Here is a 12,885-nt window from a genome sequence, read left to right as displayed (position 1 = left end):
TCTTGAGTAGATCTCTGATGACTATGTCGATAAACATAAGATTCACACAAGTTTGATAATTGGTCATTTGACCATTTAGATCTTTGATGACCATACAATTAGAAGTACCATAAAACTACTTTATTTAAACCTTTCGTATCTAGATATTTTTAAAAGGAATTATGAAATTATGGAACTATCTCAATTCTCAATATTGGAAACTAAAACAAACCATTAGCCAAAAACATTTTAAAAATGAAATTACCCTGTAAAAAATTAATTATTTGCTGTAAGCCAATTACAATTTGTACCTTGTGTTAATAAATAGAGGTTAATGAAAATGTACTCATAATATAAACTATTTTTATGTTATTAATTAATTAAACATTATTGTTAAAATATTTTTTATTTTATTGTAAAAGTCAATAACTAATCATAAATGATGATTTATGATTGAATGATATTATAAAACTTCTTCACATCGTTAATACATCATTTATTTTTTCTAATAAATAATGCAATATTAGATTATGAAAGAGGCATACAAAAAATTAATGCAACTTATACTTAATTAGTGGGAGAGAGATACTACACGTGACTTTATTATTTAAAAAAAAGTGATTAAGATTTACAAATAGTAGAAAAAATATAAATTAAATAAAAATAATAGAAGATAATAGTTTAAAAGTTGTTATAAAAATAAAATTATCCAAAAAAAAATTATGTACATCAAAATAAACTATTATCTTTATATATTATTATTTATAACATATATAAAAGATAGTTAAATTTGTTGTACACATTTTTTAAATGATTTTATCTTTAAATTTTGAAATAATAAAAATAATATTAGAAATTAACCATTCTTATAAATATAAAATTTAAATTTAAAATTTTAAGATTTTAAAATCAAATACAATATTAATTAATTTAATATAAAAGTGTAAAATGTCTTGACTTTACTAATTATAGATGATAATAATTTAATTAAACTAATTGTAACATGACTAAAACAAACTTAAATTTTACCTATAATTAAAAATAGTTGAACTTATAGATAACTATCATTTATTTTTTAGTCTTTATAAATAAAAAAATCTTTATATATATATATATATATCATTTTTTATTTTATTCATAAATAATTTCATAAATTTTATATTTTAGTCTTTATAAAATCAAACAACAAAAATTTAAAAAGAATAAATATATATATATATATATATATATATATATATATAAAGACTAAAATAAATTATTTTTAATTATAATAACTATAAAGTAAAGTTGATGAAATTATAAAGACATAATTATAATTAAATCTTTAAAATATTTATACCATTCCGAATATACATTTCTTTTCTTTTCTTTCTCCTTCTGTTTCTTTTTCTTTTTCCTTCTCTTCTTTTCTTTCATTTCCGTTCCTTTATCCTTTTTATCCTTTACTAAACAAAGCATAAAACTGCTTGTATCATGATCGGAGACAACGTTATGGAGCTGTCTCCCTCATTATAGTTGTCAGTCGATAAAAATTGGAATTACGAGTAGTATTATAAACAGAAGATAACAAGATAAAAAAAATTAACAAAGATCCTATATTTAAACAGTGCAAGAGCGCTGATTATTTCATTTGAGCAAAAAGAACTCCAACCTGGATTCCATTGTTACTCTGCCATCAGTTGATCTTGGGACGCAAGTAATACTTTGGGTCCCTGAGAAACCTTGAAACCATCTCTGCCTTGTCAGTGGAAAGATCAGTGTTCTCTAGAATTTGCTCTTTTGACGCCTTGGCAATTGCTTGGACAGAACCAATAGCTTGACTAAGCTGAATTGAGTGATCAGAATAACAAAATAACTCAAGGTATATGCATGGCTACCATGGTTTCACCCGTGACAAAATCATCATTATGCGGTATACTATCCCAAAAACTAAATGTGTGTGTTTTGCTTCCTCTTCAAAACCATTACAAAATTCGTACATTAATTTGTTATTTTCATTTCTGAAGGGACTCCCATCAATGTGTGTGTGCGCTATATCTGTGTGTGTTGCTTCCTCTTCAAAACTATTACAATTCGTACATCCATCAGTGTGTGTGTGTGTTATACCTTAACGAGTTTTAAACATCTATATGATAAAGAATGCTGAGCTTTAGCAACGTTGGTTGGAGGCACGTAAAGATAGAAAAACTAAATTGAGTAGTTGCCGCATAATATAGAGGAATTTACCGCATTTGCATCATGATTGTCAATGCCTGGGATGGATGTAACCACCTTAAGGTAAAAGTTCATTCCTTGCACCAACTGCTTTCTCTTCAAAACCATGGCAAAATTCGTACGTCAATTTGTTATTTTCATTTCTGAAGGGACTATACCCCATTAACATTGACTGGATGCAGAATCAATTAACTGACCTCAGCTTTCAATTTTTCTCCAATTTTCTCTTGCTTGTATACTGCAAATTAGTTGGAGGATGAGAAATATAAATTCGAAAAACACATTATAGTTGGAAGTTTCTGGTTCTACCTCCAGAAGAATGAGCTATTTTTACCATCTTTTCAAATCCCATCTCCAAGTCCTGAACTGGCACAAATGTAGGTTTGCCAATCACCATCCCAAATCTTCACACATCCACAACCACGATTCTTGTTTTTTCATTATTCAAGTCATACATAGCAAATTATATCAATCAGAACATAAGTAACAAAACTCACTTGAAATATGACTGAATAAATGAATCAATTTGCTCTTTTGCTGGGAGTGTGATAATGACGTAAAAACGAGCAAATTGCATCTTCAGTTTCTTCACTCTGCATGGGAAAATTAGAACCAGACATAAAACTCATAACTAACCATCAAACATACCCCCAAGCAATGACTCCAGTCTCCATAACAGCAGCCTAGTAGTTACCTGTTGAAGATTGGAGCAACATTGTTGCAGTCCCAGTTTGTCACAAAAATGAAGGCCACAGACAATCCCCCACAATTGAAAATAAAGTCCTACAAGGAGACTCCTCAAATTTCAGCGTTGAACCACTATTTGAAAGGAAAGAAAAAAGAACACGGGGAAAAACACAAAACTGCCAATTACCGGAGCGATTGGGACAAAATTTAGGCGAAAAAAATTTGCAGAGAGAAAAGTGGAGATAAAATTGATGAACGATGGATGTTGGTCCCCTTTCCACGCATTTCTCATCAAACAGACTCCAGCTGTAGCTACAATAGTACGTAATAATGGCCTCATTCTAAACAAATAAAGTAATGCACTTTATAGTGATTGAAAATATAAAACATACAGCAGAGCTCTCCGTCAAGCTGTCATTGTTAAGTACAGGATTAAGACAATATATCTATAACTCGATGCATTAAGATAAGAATAAGAAGCATTACCGCAAAGTTTCCACAATATATGGTAGTATTAAGTGAACCAGAATTCTCACAATATTTATATGAGTACAAAAAATCCAAATCAAACCGGATCCAATTTAGATAATAAAAATCCATTAATTTTATAAAAATTGTTTGATTAACCAATTTATTTTTTTATAAAGTAGATAAATTTGATTTAATTTTTCCACCAAATTGAATCGAACAAGATTTTAAAAATCTGATCCATTTTTTTAAAATATCAAACTAATACACTTTATAAAAATCGGTTTAAATTTTGAAAGTATCATATCCATTAAAAGCCCTCAACTATATATATCCAGGGATCGATCTGATAGGAATAGCTCTCTTTACAACAATTTTCCTAAAATATGATCAAAAGCCTCAAACCACTCCATCATCCTCTGAAATTCTAACTTAAAGTTGAAACCAAGAACATCATATTCAAAGAATGAAAATCAAAATCTAACAGGAAATAAAACCAATAGATCTCTCTCTTTCAAAAACGAAATTCCATAATGATTTTTAAAATATTCTTCTACCTATGGAGGACCATAGGTATTTTTTCTACCTATTCCGGTTGCTCCTTTCTTCTTCTTCTCTAAATAGAAAGCAGCTCTAATTATCTCAAACGAAAATTAGATAATAGAAAGACAATAATAGCATGAACCTCTACTTCAAGTTAGCAGAGAAAAGTCATAGTATTACAGCATCAAAAAACATGAGTTCAATGTGATTTACAATTCTAACAAAAAGAATAACAGCAGTAAGAAAATTGTGATAAACCAATCTGTTTCGGTTAATTAAGAAACAGTTACCGGAGAAGGTGGCATGCGAGGGAGTTGAATCTCTGAGGGATATATCCATGAGCGAATCAATCGCAGAGAAAACTGTGAATGGAGAAGAAGCGCTCAGTCTGTTTTCACTTTTCAAAACTTGATTCATTTCCCTCTCGCGAATTCAAATAGCGAAATAAAGAGAGTCATACCTACGGCGGACGCAGGTTTCTGCCACGGCCGCGCCTGGTGGTTACGGCCACAGAAATCTGAGCGAACGGGGCGGTGATACGAGTTGGATCGCAGTTTGCGTCACCAGCACGCAAAGTACGTGTTTCCCGCCATAGTTTAAACGAATTTATATATATATACCCTTTTCGTCATGCTTTTCTTCTTAGAGAAATTCAACTGAGTCTGAGAGTGAGTTTGAAAAATATCCGTTCCTTTTTTAACTCATTCTTTTTATTACTAATCAAAATTTATTAAAGAATGTATTATTACAAAATCGTCGAGTGTATTTTACAGAAGTGATCAGATTTCATGAGTAAAAAATTTTCAAACTAGAGTTTAACTTATGCTTTAGTAGAATACATATTTTTATTATGATCATTTTAAATATATTAGTTATTCCAAAAAAAACAATAATTTTATAAACAATAATTTATGATTGGGTAATAATATAAACATAAACAATATTTAAATTAAAAGTATATCTGTGGTGTTGGTGCATTAGTTTTTTTCCCGTCATATTTATGGTTTTTTTTTTATAAAGTGCCGACATTCTTATAATTACTACTTAATTTCTAAAAAGTTTAAAAAGAATTAAGATATATATATGTATATAACATTAAGTTACGTTAACTTATATAGATCTCTTCGAATAGCATAGTATATTCAATCACATAAAAAATTACTTTTAATCAAGAATACAGAGATTAATTGATACCACCCATTTATTTAACGCTAACTGCGCTACAAGAGAAAGACATGACAAAAATAAAATATATATGGTGTAAATAAAACAATAATAAAATATAAATATAAAAAACAATATGATGTGATAAAAAAAATAATAAATATTAATAGAGTGTTTATATGCCCGTTAGTTATAACAAATACTGTAATATGCATGAGAGATATAACACACTATACTTTTTTGGAGCATGAGAGAATTGTTGATTTTGTACGAAAATGGTGGGAGAAAATCACTGGGCTAGCGGATTGCAAGTGGATTTACGTCGGCCCCATCCATCGATAAACTTAAAGTGCTTCATTTCAACACATTTTTATTCTTCTTTCGTCTAGATTTCTGTTCAAAAATAAACCCACACTCCCTCTCGACCATGCATCACAGCTAAATCCTCGCTACAACGCTAAAGTAGATCCCTCTCTCTCCCAATCCCCGCGGTTGAAATCGTTGGAGTCAAAAAAAGAAACACCAACAACTTCCTTTTCTTTTTTACTATAATTAAGAAGCACCCACCTTAGTTGTCTTCTTCCAAAATCTGCATTATCATACAAGCTTATTCCTCTACCAAACCCAACGTCCGTGTATTATCCTCTTCCCATAGATTTGATTTACTTGTTTCACCTTTCAAGTTGAAATTAATTTATTTGACTCCACATTTTTCTTTTTTTTAATTTGTTTTATGCTAAATTTTTTGTCTGGTACTTTTGTACGATGTAGTCTCTATCTCCTTTCCACAGCTAAATTTTTTGATCTCATTCTAGATTATGAATTTTTTAACTTGTTTTTCTTCTCAATTTTTTCTGGTTATGTATGGAAAGTCACTAGACTTGTCCTTTATTTTCTATAATTTTTCCGTAACTCAAATGTCTAGTTGTCATCTTGATCTCATTGTAGATTAAGAATTTGATTTTATTATTGTTGGGGTATGAACAGGAAGGAACATTAAATTCAACTCAATTGTCTGCTAAAAAATGAGTTCGACTAATGAGAATGCAGTGAAGCCCTTCAAGATCTTCGTGGGCTATGATACACGTGAAGACATTGCCTTTCAGGTTTGTCGCCACTCCCTCTTGAAGAAATCTTCGATCCCCCTTGAGATCATACCAATCAAGCAATCAGAGCTGAGAGAAAACGGCTTGTATTGGCGTGAAAAGGACCGATATGAGAGCACCGAGTTCTCCTTTTCAAGATTTTTGACTCCACGTTTGGCCAACTTCGAGGGTTGGGCAATGTTTGTGGATTGTGACTTCCTCTACTTAGCAGATATTAAGGAGCTGAGAGACTTGATTGACGACAAGTACGCTATCATGTGTGTTCAACATGACTATGCTCCAAAGGAGACCACAAAAATGGATGGGGCAGTGCAAACTTTGTACCCCAGAAAGAATTGGTCTTCTATGGTGTTGTATAATTGTGGCCATCCCAAGAACCGTGATCTCACTGCTGACACTGTGAACTCACAAACCGGTGCTTTCTTACACAGGTTTCAGTGGCTCCAAGATGATGAAATTGGGTCCATTCCTTTTGTTTGGAACTTCCTTGAGGGGCACAACAAGGTTGTTGAGAGTGACCCTAGTACTTTCCCTAAGGCTGTTCATTATACTCGTGGAGGGCCATGGTTTGAAGCATGGAAGAACTGTGAATTTGCTGATCTTTGGCTGAATGAAAGGGATGAGTACCTGAATGAGGCCAAAAAGGCAATTACAAATTAGGTTGAATTAATCTCTCAGCTGTGTGAGGGAGTAAATTATTATGATCACGTGTCTTCTTCATTTCAAGTTGCCTGTGGAAGTTTCGTATGAGTGGTGGAGAATAAACCTATGGCATTGCTGTTCTATATAAAGTTAGTATTGGTATTGAACTACGTAGCCACAAGTTCAGATTAAATACTTAAGTTTTTTTTTTTTACTTAATCACCTATAGCAGTCAATCAGAACTGTTAATAGTGTCTTTTCATATGTTCATTTAATTAAATTAAAATAAAAAAGATCCTATTAAGGCTCTGATTAACTGTCAATATAAAAAAATTTATATTGACAGTATATAGGTGATTAACTTATATTTTTTTATACAATATTGACATCTTATTGGTCTTTTAGATGTAATGTCCTTTTAGGTGGTGTAAATAAATAAAGTCGATTATGTTGTGTGTATAGAAATTAAGTTTTAGTTATGTGTACATTTTAAGATTATACTCCCACCTCTTTAGATCGGGATACAAACAAAATAATTTAATTCATATAGGTTAAAGGAAGTTAGTTAAATACATTTAATTTATATAATTTTGTATATAATATATATTATATTTTTTAAAATATTTTTAAAAGAGTGAATAAAATATTATTTTAATCTTTAACTTTGTAAAATAGTGATATAGTAGTTTTGAGTTAAGAAAAATGAAATGTTAATCCTCAATTTTGATTTTCATCACACAAATTAATTTATATGATGAATGTTTTAACTTTTTTTAACTCAATAGTTGATACATTATATGTCACATATTATGTATCACTTTAGTGTAGAATCATTATTAACTCATCAGGGATCTTAATAACGGAATTTTATTTTATTTGAGCCTAATTTGAATTGATGAAAAATTATTTAGTTTTTTTTCAATTTTAACCTAGTCTTTTGAGAGTTAAAGACCCTTTTGATTTTCTCAACACTAGTCTTCCATGTTCAACACTAGTTAGCTTATCATTCCTATATATATTGTCAAAGATAACCAACCATACCTAGTGCTGAAGAAGCCAACATAGTCTAGAATTTTTACATTCACCAAGACTACCAGAACACAAACGCAAAGTTTATTAAGAAATAGAGAAAGTAATGATGGAGTTCAATAGTTGTTAGTGGTGGTCTTGGCTTTCACCTGCAAAAGTGATGTAGTTGTTGTAATAACAAATTTGTAAAGAAGAAATAGAAAATGTAAGCGAATCCAAGTGTCACAAGTTTGAGATATATATGATTTCACACTGCAATACACAAAAAAGACAAGTAATCAATTTCAAATTTTGATTAATTTTATAAAATAAAATAATAGTCCAAGGGCAAGTGTGTTCCCGAATCCTTTTCATTAAAAAATTATATAGAAGAGAATCAAAGCACATTACTATGTTGTATGGAGATAACAATAATATTTTGAATAGGAAAAGAAATGTAAGTAGGGGTTCTCTTTCATTCTATGATGATGGGTCACAACCCATAACTCTCTACAGGCAAGTGCGTTTGAATCCCTCTTTCATTTCCAACCCCAACACACTATCGAAGGAATCAATAACTTAGGTGAAGCCTTCACACCACGTCTAACAACTCTCAAAGCCAACAACGGTAAAGCCTCCGCACCACGTATCACAGCTATTGAAGCCAGTAGCGGTGAAGTGTAACATCCGAATTTTTGTAATTAATTATTTGTATAATTTTTATAAATTATTATATGTTTTATTGTAATGAATATGAAATAAATTATATGTGAATTTATTGTGAATGAAATATATGTAATGTTATTTTCCAAAAAATTTCTGAATTTAGTAACATGTATTTTATTGTTAAATTTGACTGTTTTGTAGACAACGTTGTAAGAAAGTCGTAATTAAAATGTGAGAAACTAAGTTTAACAAATTTAAGTAATTTATAACCTAAATGATAATTTATTGAGTGTAGATTAAAAATATATAGGTAGTGTTTGGTAGTGGAGTGGAACAAAACAAAATAGAACAGAATAATAATGTATTTATATTTTGTTTGATAACAATATAACAGAATGGAACATGTATTTTATTCTGCATTTGATTTTTGTTGAACATAACAAAATACCATGTTTAATTACATATATATCCTTATCTTGTTTAATGTTTGGTTGAATATAAAAAACTAAATAGAACATAATAGAACATTTTTCATATTTACTATTTTATATCTATTATTATATAATATTCTTAAAATTTATTAATATATTAATATTTATATTTTATAAAATATTTTATAATTATTTTCTAAATACGTAAATATGAAATATTTGATTAAATATAATTTATAAAATATAATTAACTTAAATATATTGTTATTACTATATAAAAAAGTTTCAAATAAAAAATAATATTAAGAAGAAGAAGAAAGGAATATTAATTATGTGACACATAATGTGCTAACTAATCACTTAACAATAAGAGTTAATGTCACAGTCACGATAAATAAATAAAAAACATTAAAAAAAAACTAATTTATGTGATGGATATTAAAATTGAAGATTTATGTTTTATTTTTCTTAACTAAGGACTACTGTAACACGAGCCCACAAAATCATAAATTATTGATACAAAGTATATATCAACTTTACCAATTATTAATTTTCATCAGAGAATGAGGCCAATCAAATCTACTTTGTTATTATGTTTCAAATAAAATTTCAAAAAAAAAAGGTAAATTTGAGAGTTGAAATTTAGAGAAAAAAGAAAATAGGGTTTTTTTTAACTGTCTATTTTTTTAAAAAATTAAACAATCCAAAATTTCATTATATTTTCTGTCTATTTTTCTCTCTCTTTTTTTTTTAACCTATTTTCATTTATCTTTTCTCACCGTAAAACATAACGTTAAATAATAAAATAGTTACCATTTGTGTGGCGACTTGTTATAGTTTAAATATTTTAAATATGACAGTGATATTCAAATTAAAAAAAAAATGGTAAAATAAAAATACCGTTGTGGTGTCTTGATATCATAGCCCTCTTTGTAGAGTCTACTTAGGTAAGATGCCAATAAGATTTGGTATATATATGCAAAACATTTCACAGGGGAGTAAATAGATACGATGAATTGTCATATCATTTAAAGTTTAAATATGTATTTGTTCGGATATGATTAAAGTTCAATATTCAAATAAGAGGATAATATAAATTTATATACACAATCTTTATCGATAAAAGTCATTTTGGTGATGATGAAAATAAAATTACGAAAACTTAAAATTTAAAATAGATAATATCTTAATAATATAAAAATATTGTGCATGAAAGCTGTCCGGTACACATCAGTACTGAAATTTTATTTACGAAATAATTAAGGTAAGATCGGCACGGGAAGTATTGATGATGATATTGAATAATGTTGAAAAATAGGAGTAAATAGACAAGGCGAGTTGCGTTATATCATACATGTACTCAATATAATGTAGTCTAAGAGTTCAATATGCATTCAAGTTTTATTCTTTATATGATAATATAAGAGATCAGGAGTGGAAGCAGGAACGGATCCAGAAATCCATAAAAGGAGGATCGAAAGGAAATAAAATTTAATAATAAATATTAAATAAAAATTAAATTACAAAAAATAAATATATCGTACCTCTTATCAAAGAAAAGTATAAAAAATGCATTCCTTTTTTTTTATGTAAACTTATAACATATTATATTTATACTATAATATGATATAAATAAAATATAAAATAATTATATATATATATATATATATATATATATATATATTAGGGATGGGTATATGGATCTGGGTCCGCGGACCGGTCCGTAAGCCTGCGGATTTCGCGGATAACAGGTCCTTGTTTTTAAAATCCATATGATTATGTTTGATTTTTGAGTCCGGCTGTGAAGTCCGCGGAAGCTCACGGGCTAGTCCGCAAACTTCACTATTTAATATTTTTAGATATTAAGACTTTAATCTTAAGTTGTGTATTTAATCTTTTAAATTATTATGACATTAAAACTATGTTTAGTTGGTATGTATTTGTCATTTGAATTATTTTTATGACATTTTGATTTTTTATTATTGAAAGTTTGGTACTATTATATAAGTATTTGCAATTATTTTTATTTTAATATTTAATATTTTAAACTATTTTAACTGTTGATAAATTTTAGTGTGATAAAATTTAGCTTATAAATAAATAAAAAAATCTTCTAATATTATATTTTTTATTTTTAAAAAAATTATTTTTTGAAGCATTATTTAAATCCGCGGACCGGTCAGTTATCCGCGGATTTGGGCGGGCCGGATACGAACTTAAAAAAAAATTCATTTATTTTACGAATTGGACTTATCCAGTCCGTATAATACATGAATTTTACGGACTAGACCTTAAACAGGCCAGATCGGTCCATATACCCACTCCTAATATATATATATATATATATATATATATATATGTTATGTTGATTTTTTTCTAAAAGTGGGGGGTTAGAATCATTGTTTGCCCTTGTAGATCTCTGAGTAGAAGTATTGATTATTTATATGATAATTTCTTCTAAATTAAACTTATGGAAGTTTATTAAACACAATTTTTTAATTGAATTTTCAGATATTTATTTATACTCTATTCTTTTTTTATTTTTTTATCAAATATTTTTATTTTTAATCTATTTCTTATTTATTATTTATACTTATTTTTCTTTTTCTTTTTTTCATTTCTTTTCTCTTCAGCGAAGATAAGCTAAAAGTAAGTAAGATATGACACATTTAATGAAATTGTATATTTTTAGAAAACGTCCAATCTGTCTCCATTTAGCAGTAGGTGCCACTCAATTAAAACTCTCATAATTTAAAACAGGCAAACGCTAAAAGTTCCGTGTTTAAACGAACTTAAAATTTTGTTTCTGACCTCAATCACATAGATAGTGACTCTGATCTTAACCAGCTTTTTAAATTTTTTTTAAAGAAAAAAAATTAAGTTTTCGTGTTACTTCGTAGTATTTGCTAAAGTGGATGACAAAAAGAATACACATCATTCAAGACAAGGCAAAAGGTCGAGACGTGTAAGGCAAAAGATTCGGAACTACATACTTTCCACAGATGGACTAGTGATAGGGATTCTAAATCAGAAATAGGATCAAAACAAAGCAACATTTGCTTTTCCTTTAATTTTTTTAATATTTTTTTTATTTATATTCGTTGATTTTTTTAGAAGTTTAGCAATAGTCGGAAAAGAAATAAAGTGCGACAGTGTCTTCAAATGTGGACACTATAAGTAAAAAATCAGTGATTATGGATAGTGATGTAGTGATAAGGACTGGGAACAGAAATAAGAACAAAACAAAACGGCAATTAGTTTTCCTAAATGTTGTGGCGTGGCCACTGATGAGTGGTGGGACATTGCTCCGTTGCCATGCGTCCACGCGTTTCATGCCATATCATCACGCTGCAACAGAGATAACTGTCGCCAGGATTCGGGTATTTGGAGCAGCATTGTGTTTGAAATCATCGGAAACAATTTTATTTTAAAATCAAGTGTTTTCAAAGTGTTAGCGCTTAAATCAGGTGTTAAATTTTTTACCCAAAATGGTTTTAGAAAAAAAATAATAAGAAAACTTTACCCTCTCAATACCTTTTTTTTTCTTCCTTTTACTGTAATTGTTAAGTGATTTGGAATTGACAGCTACTTTTTGTTTGGCTCATGATATATATCATTAATCCTTTTGTTTTCTAATGCTCAGAAGATGTGGTCCAAGAATAAAATTGGTGGTTAATTAATGATATCACCGCAATTTAGATTTGAATTTTAAGTTATTCGTCACTTGACCTTTAATTAAGAAAGTGACATTCAATGACTACAAGTGCTTATCCTAGGTTTTAATATTCACCATCAATTAATGACATCACTGCAATTTTGATTAAACTGTTTAATTCATTAAATATGAGATAATTTTATCTCCTAAACCAAATTGATGTTACAATTAACTATCATCATTTTTTAAAGTTACTAAATTTAAAATTGACATCAAAGTTAAATTTGTTATACTTAAAAATTTAAAATATATTTAAATTTTA

At 28.8% G+C, this 12,885-nt stretch overlaps 2 protein-coding genes across 9 annotated transcripts; one reads left to right on the top strand and one right to left on the bottom strand.

Annotated features, from left to right (window-relative positions):
- Nucleotides 1-1,551: 1,551 nt before the first annotated feature.
- On the bottom strand, nt 1,552-4,562 carry LOC109799295 (DNA ligase-like protein). 7 transcript variants are annotated; one of them, XM_083062737.1, is made up of 9 exons: nt 4,352-4,562; nt 4,182-4,253; nt 3,068-3,192; nt 2,888-2,976; nt 2,691-2,786; nt 2,503-2,597; nt 2,391-2,431; nt 2,206-2,280; nt 1,552-1,765 (listed from the first exon to the last, which is right to left on the bottom strand). In XM_083062737.1, exons 2-9 carry the CDS (start codon nt 4,228-4,230, stop codon nt 1,655-1,657), a joined length of 681 nt encoding a protein of 226 aa, XP_082918863.1. In that variant the 5' UTR covers nt 4,231-4,253; nt 4,352-4,562; the 3' UTR covers nt 1,552-1,654. The 7 variants fall into 7 exon arrangements, with proteins under 7 accessions (XP_082918863.1, XP_082918864.1, XP_029127246.1 ...); XM_083062738.1 differs by having other exon boundaries at nt 1,552-1,776; nt 2,206-2,289; nt 4,352-4,560; XM_029271413.2 differs by having other exon boundaries at nt 2,206-2,289; nt 4,352-4,560.
- Nucleotides 4,563-5,374: 812 nt separating this feature from the next.
- Nucleotides 5,375-7,299, top strand: LOC109799036 (protein CDI). 2 transcript variants are annotated; one of them, XM_083062729.1, is made up of 2 exons: nt 5,375-5,690; nt 6,043-7,299. In XM_083062729.1, exon 2 carries the CDS (start codon nt 6,081-6,083, stop codon nt 6,819-6,821), a length of 741 nt encoding a protein of 246 aa, XP_082918855.1. In that variant the 5' UTR covers nt 5,375-5,690; nt 6,043-6,080; the 3' UTR covers nt 6,822-7,299. The 2 variants fall into 2 exon arrangements, with proteins under 2 accessions (XP_082918855.1, XP_020215102.2); XM_020359513.3 differs by having other exon boundaries at nt 5,381-5,684.
- The last annotated feature ends 5,586 nt before the right edge of the window (nt 7,300-12,885 follow it).

Source organism: Cajanus cajan, chromosome 8, assembly GCF_000230855.2.
Source record: "Cajanus cajan strain Asha chromosome 8, NIPB_CcT2T_4, whole genome shotgun sequence".
NCBI lineage: Eukaryota > Viridiplantae > Streptophyta > Magnoliopsida > Fabales > Fabaceae > Cajanus > Cajanus cajan.
The sequence above is the reverse complement of the archived record's forward strand: the minus strand, read 5'-3'. Positions and strand labels throughout refer to the sequence as shown.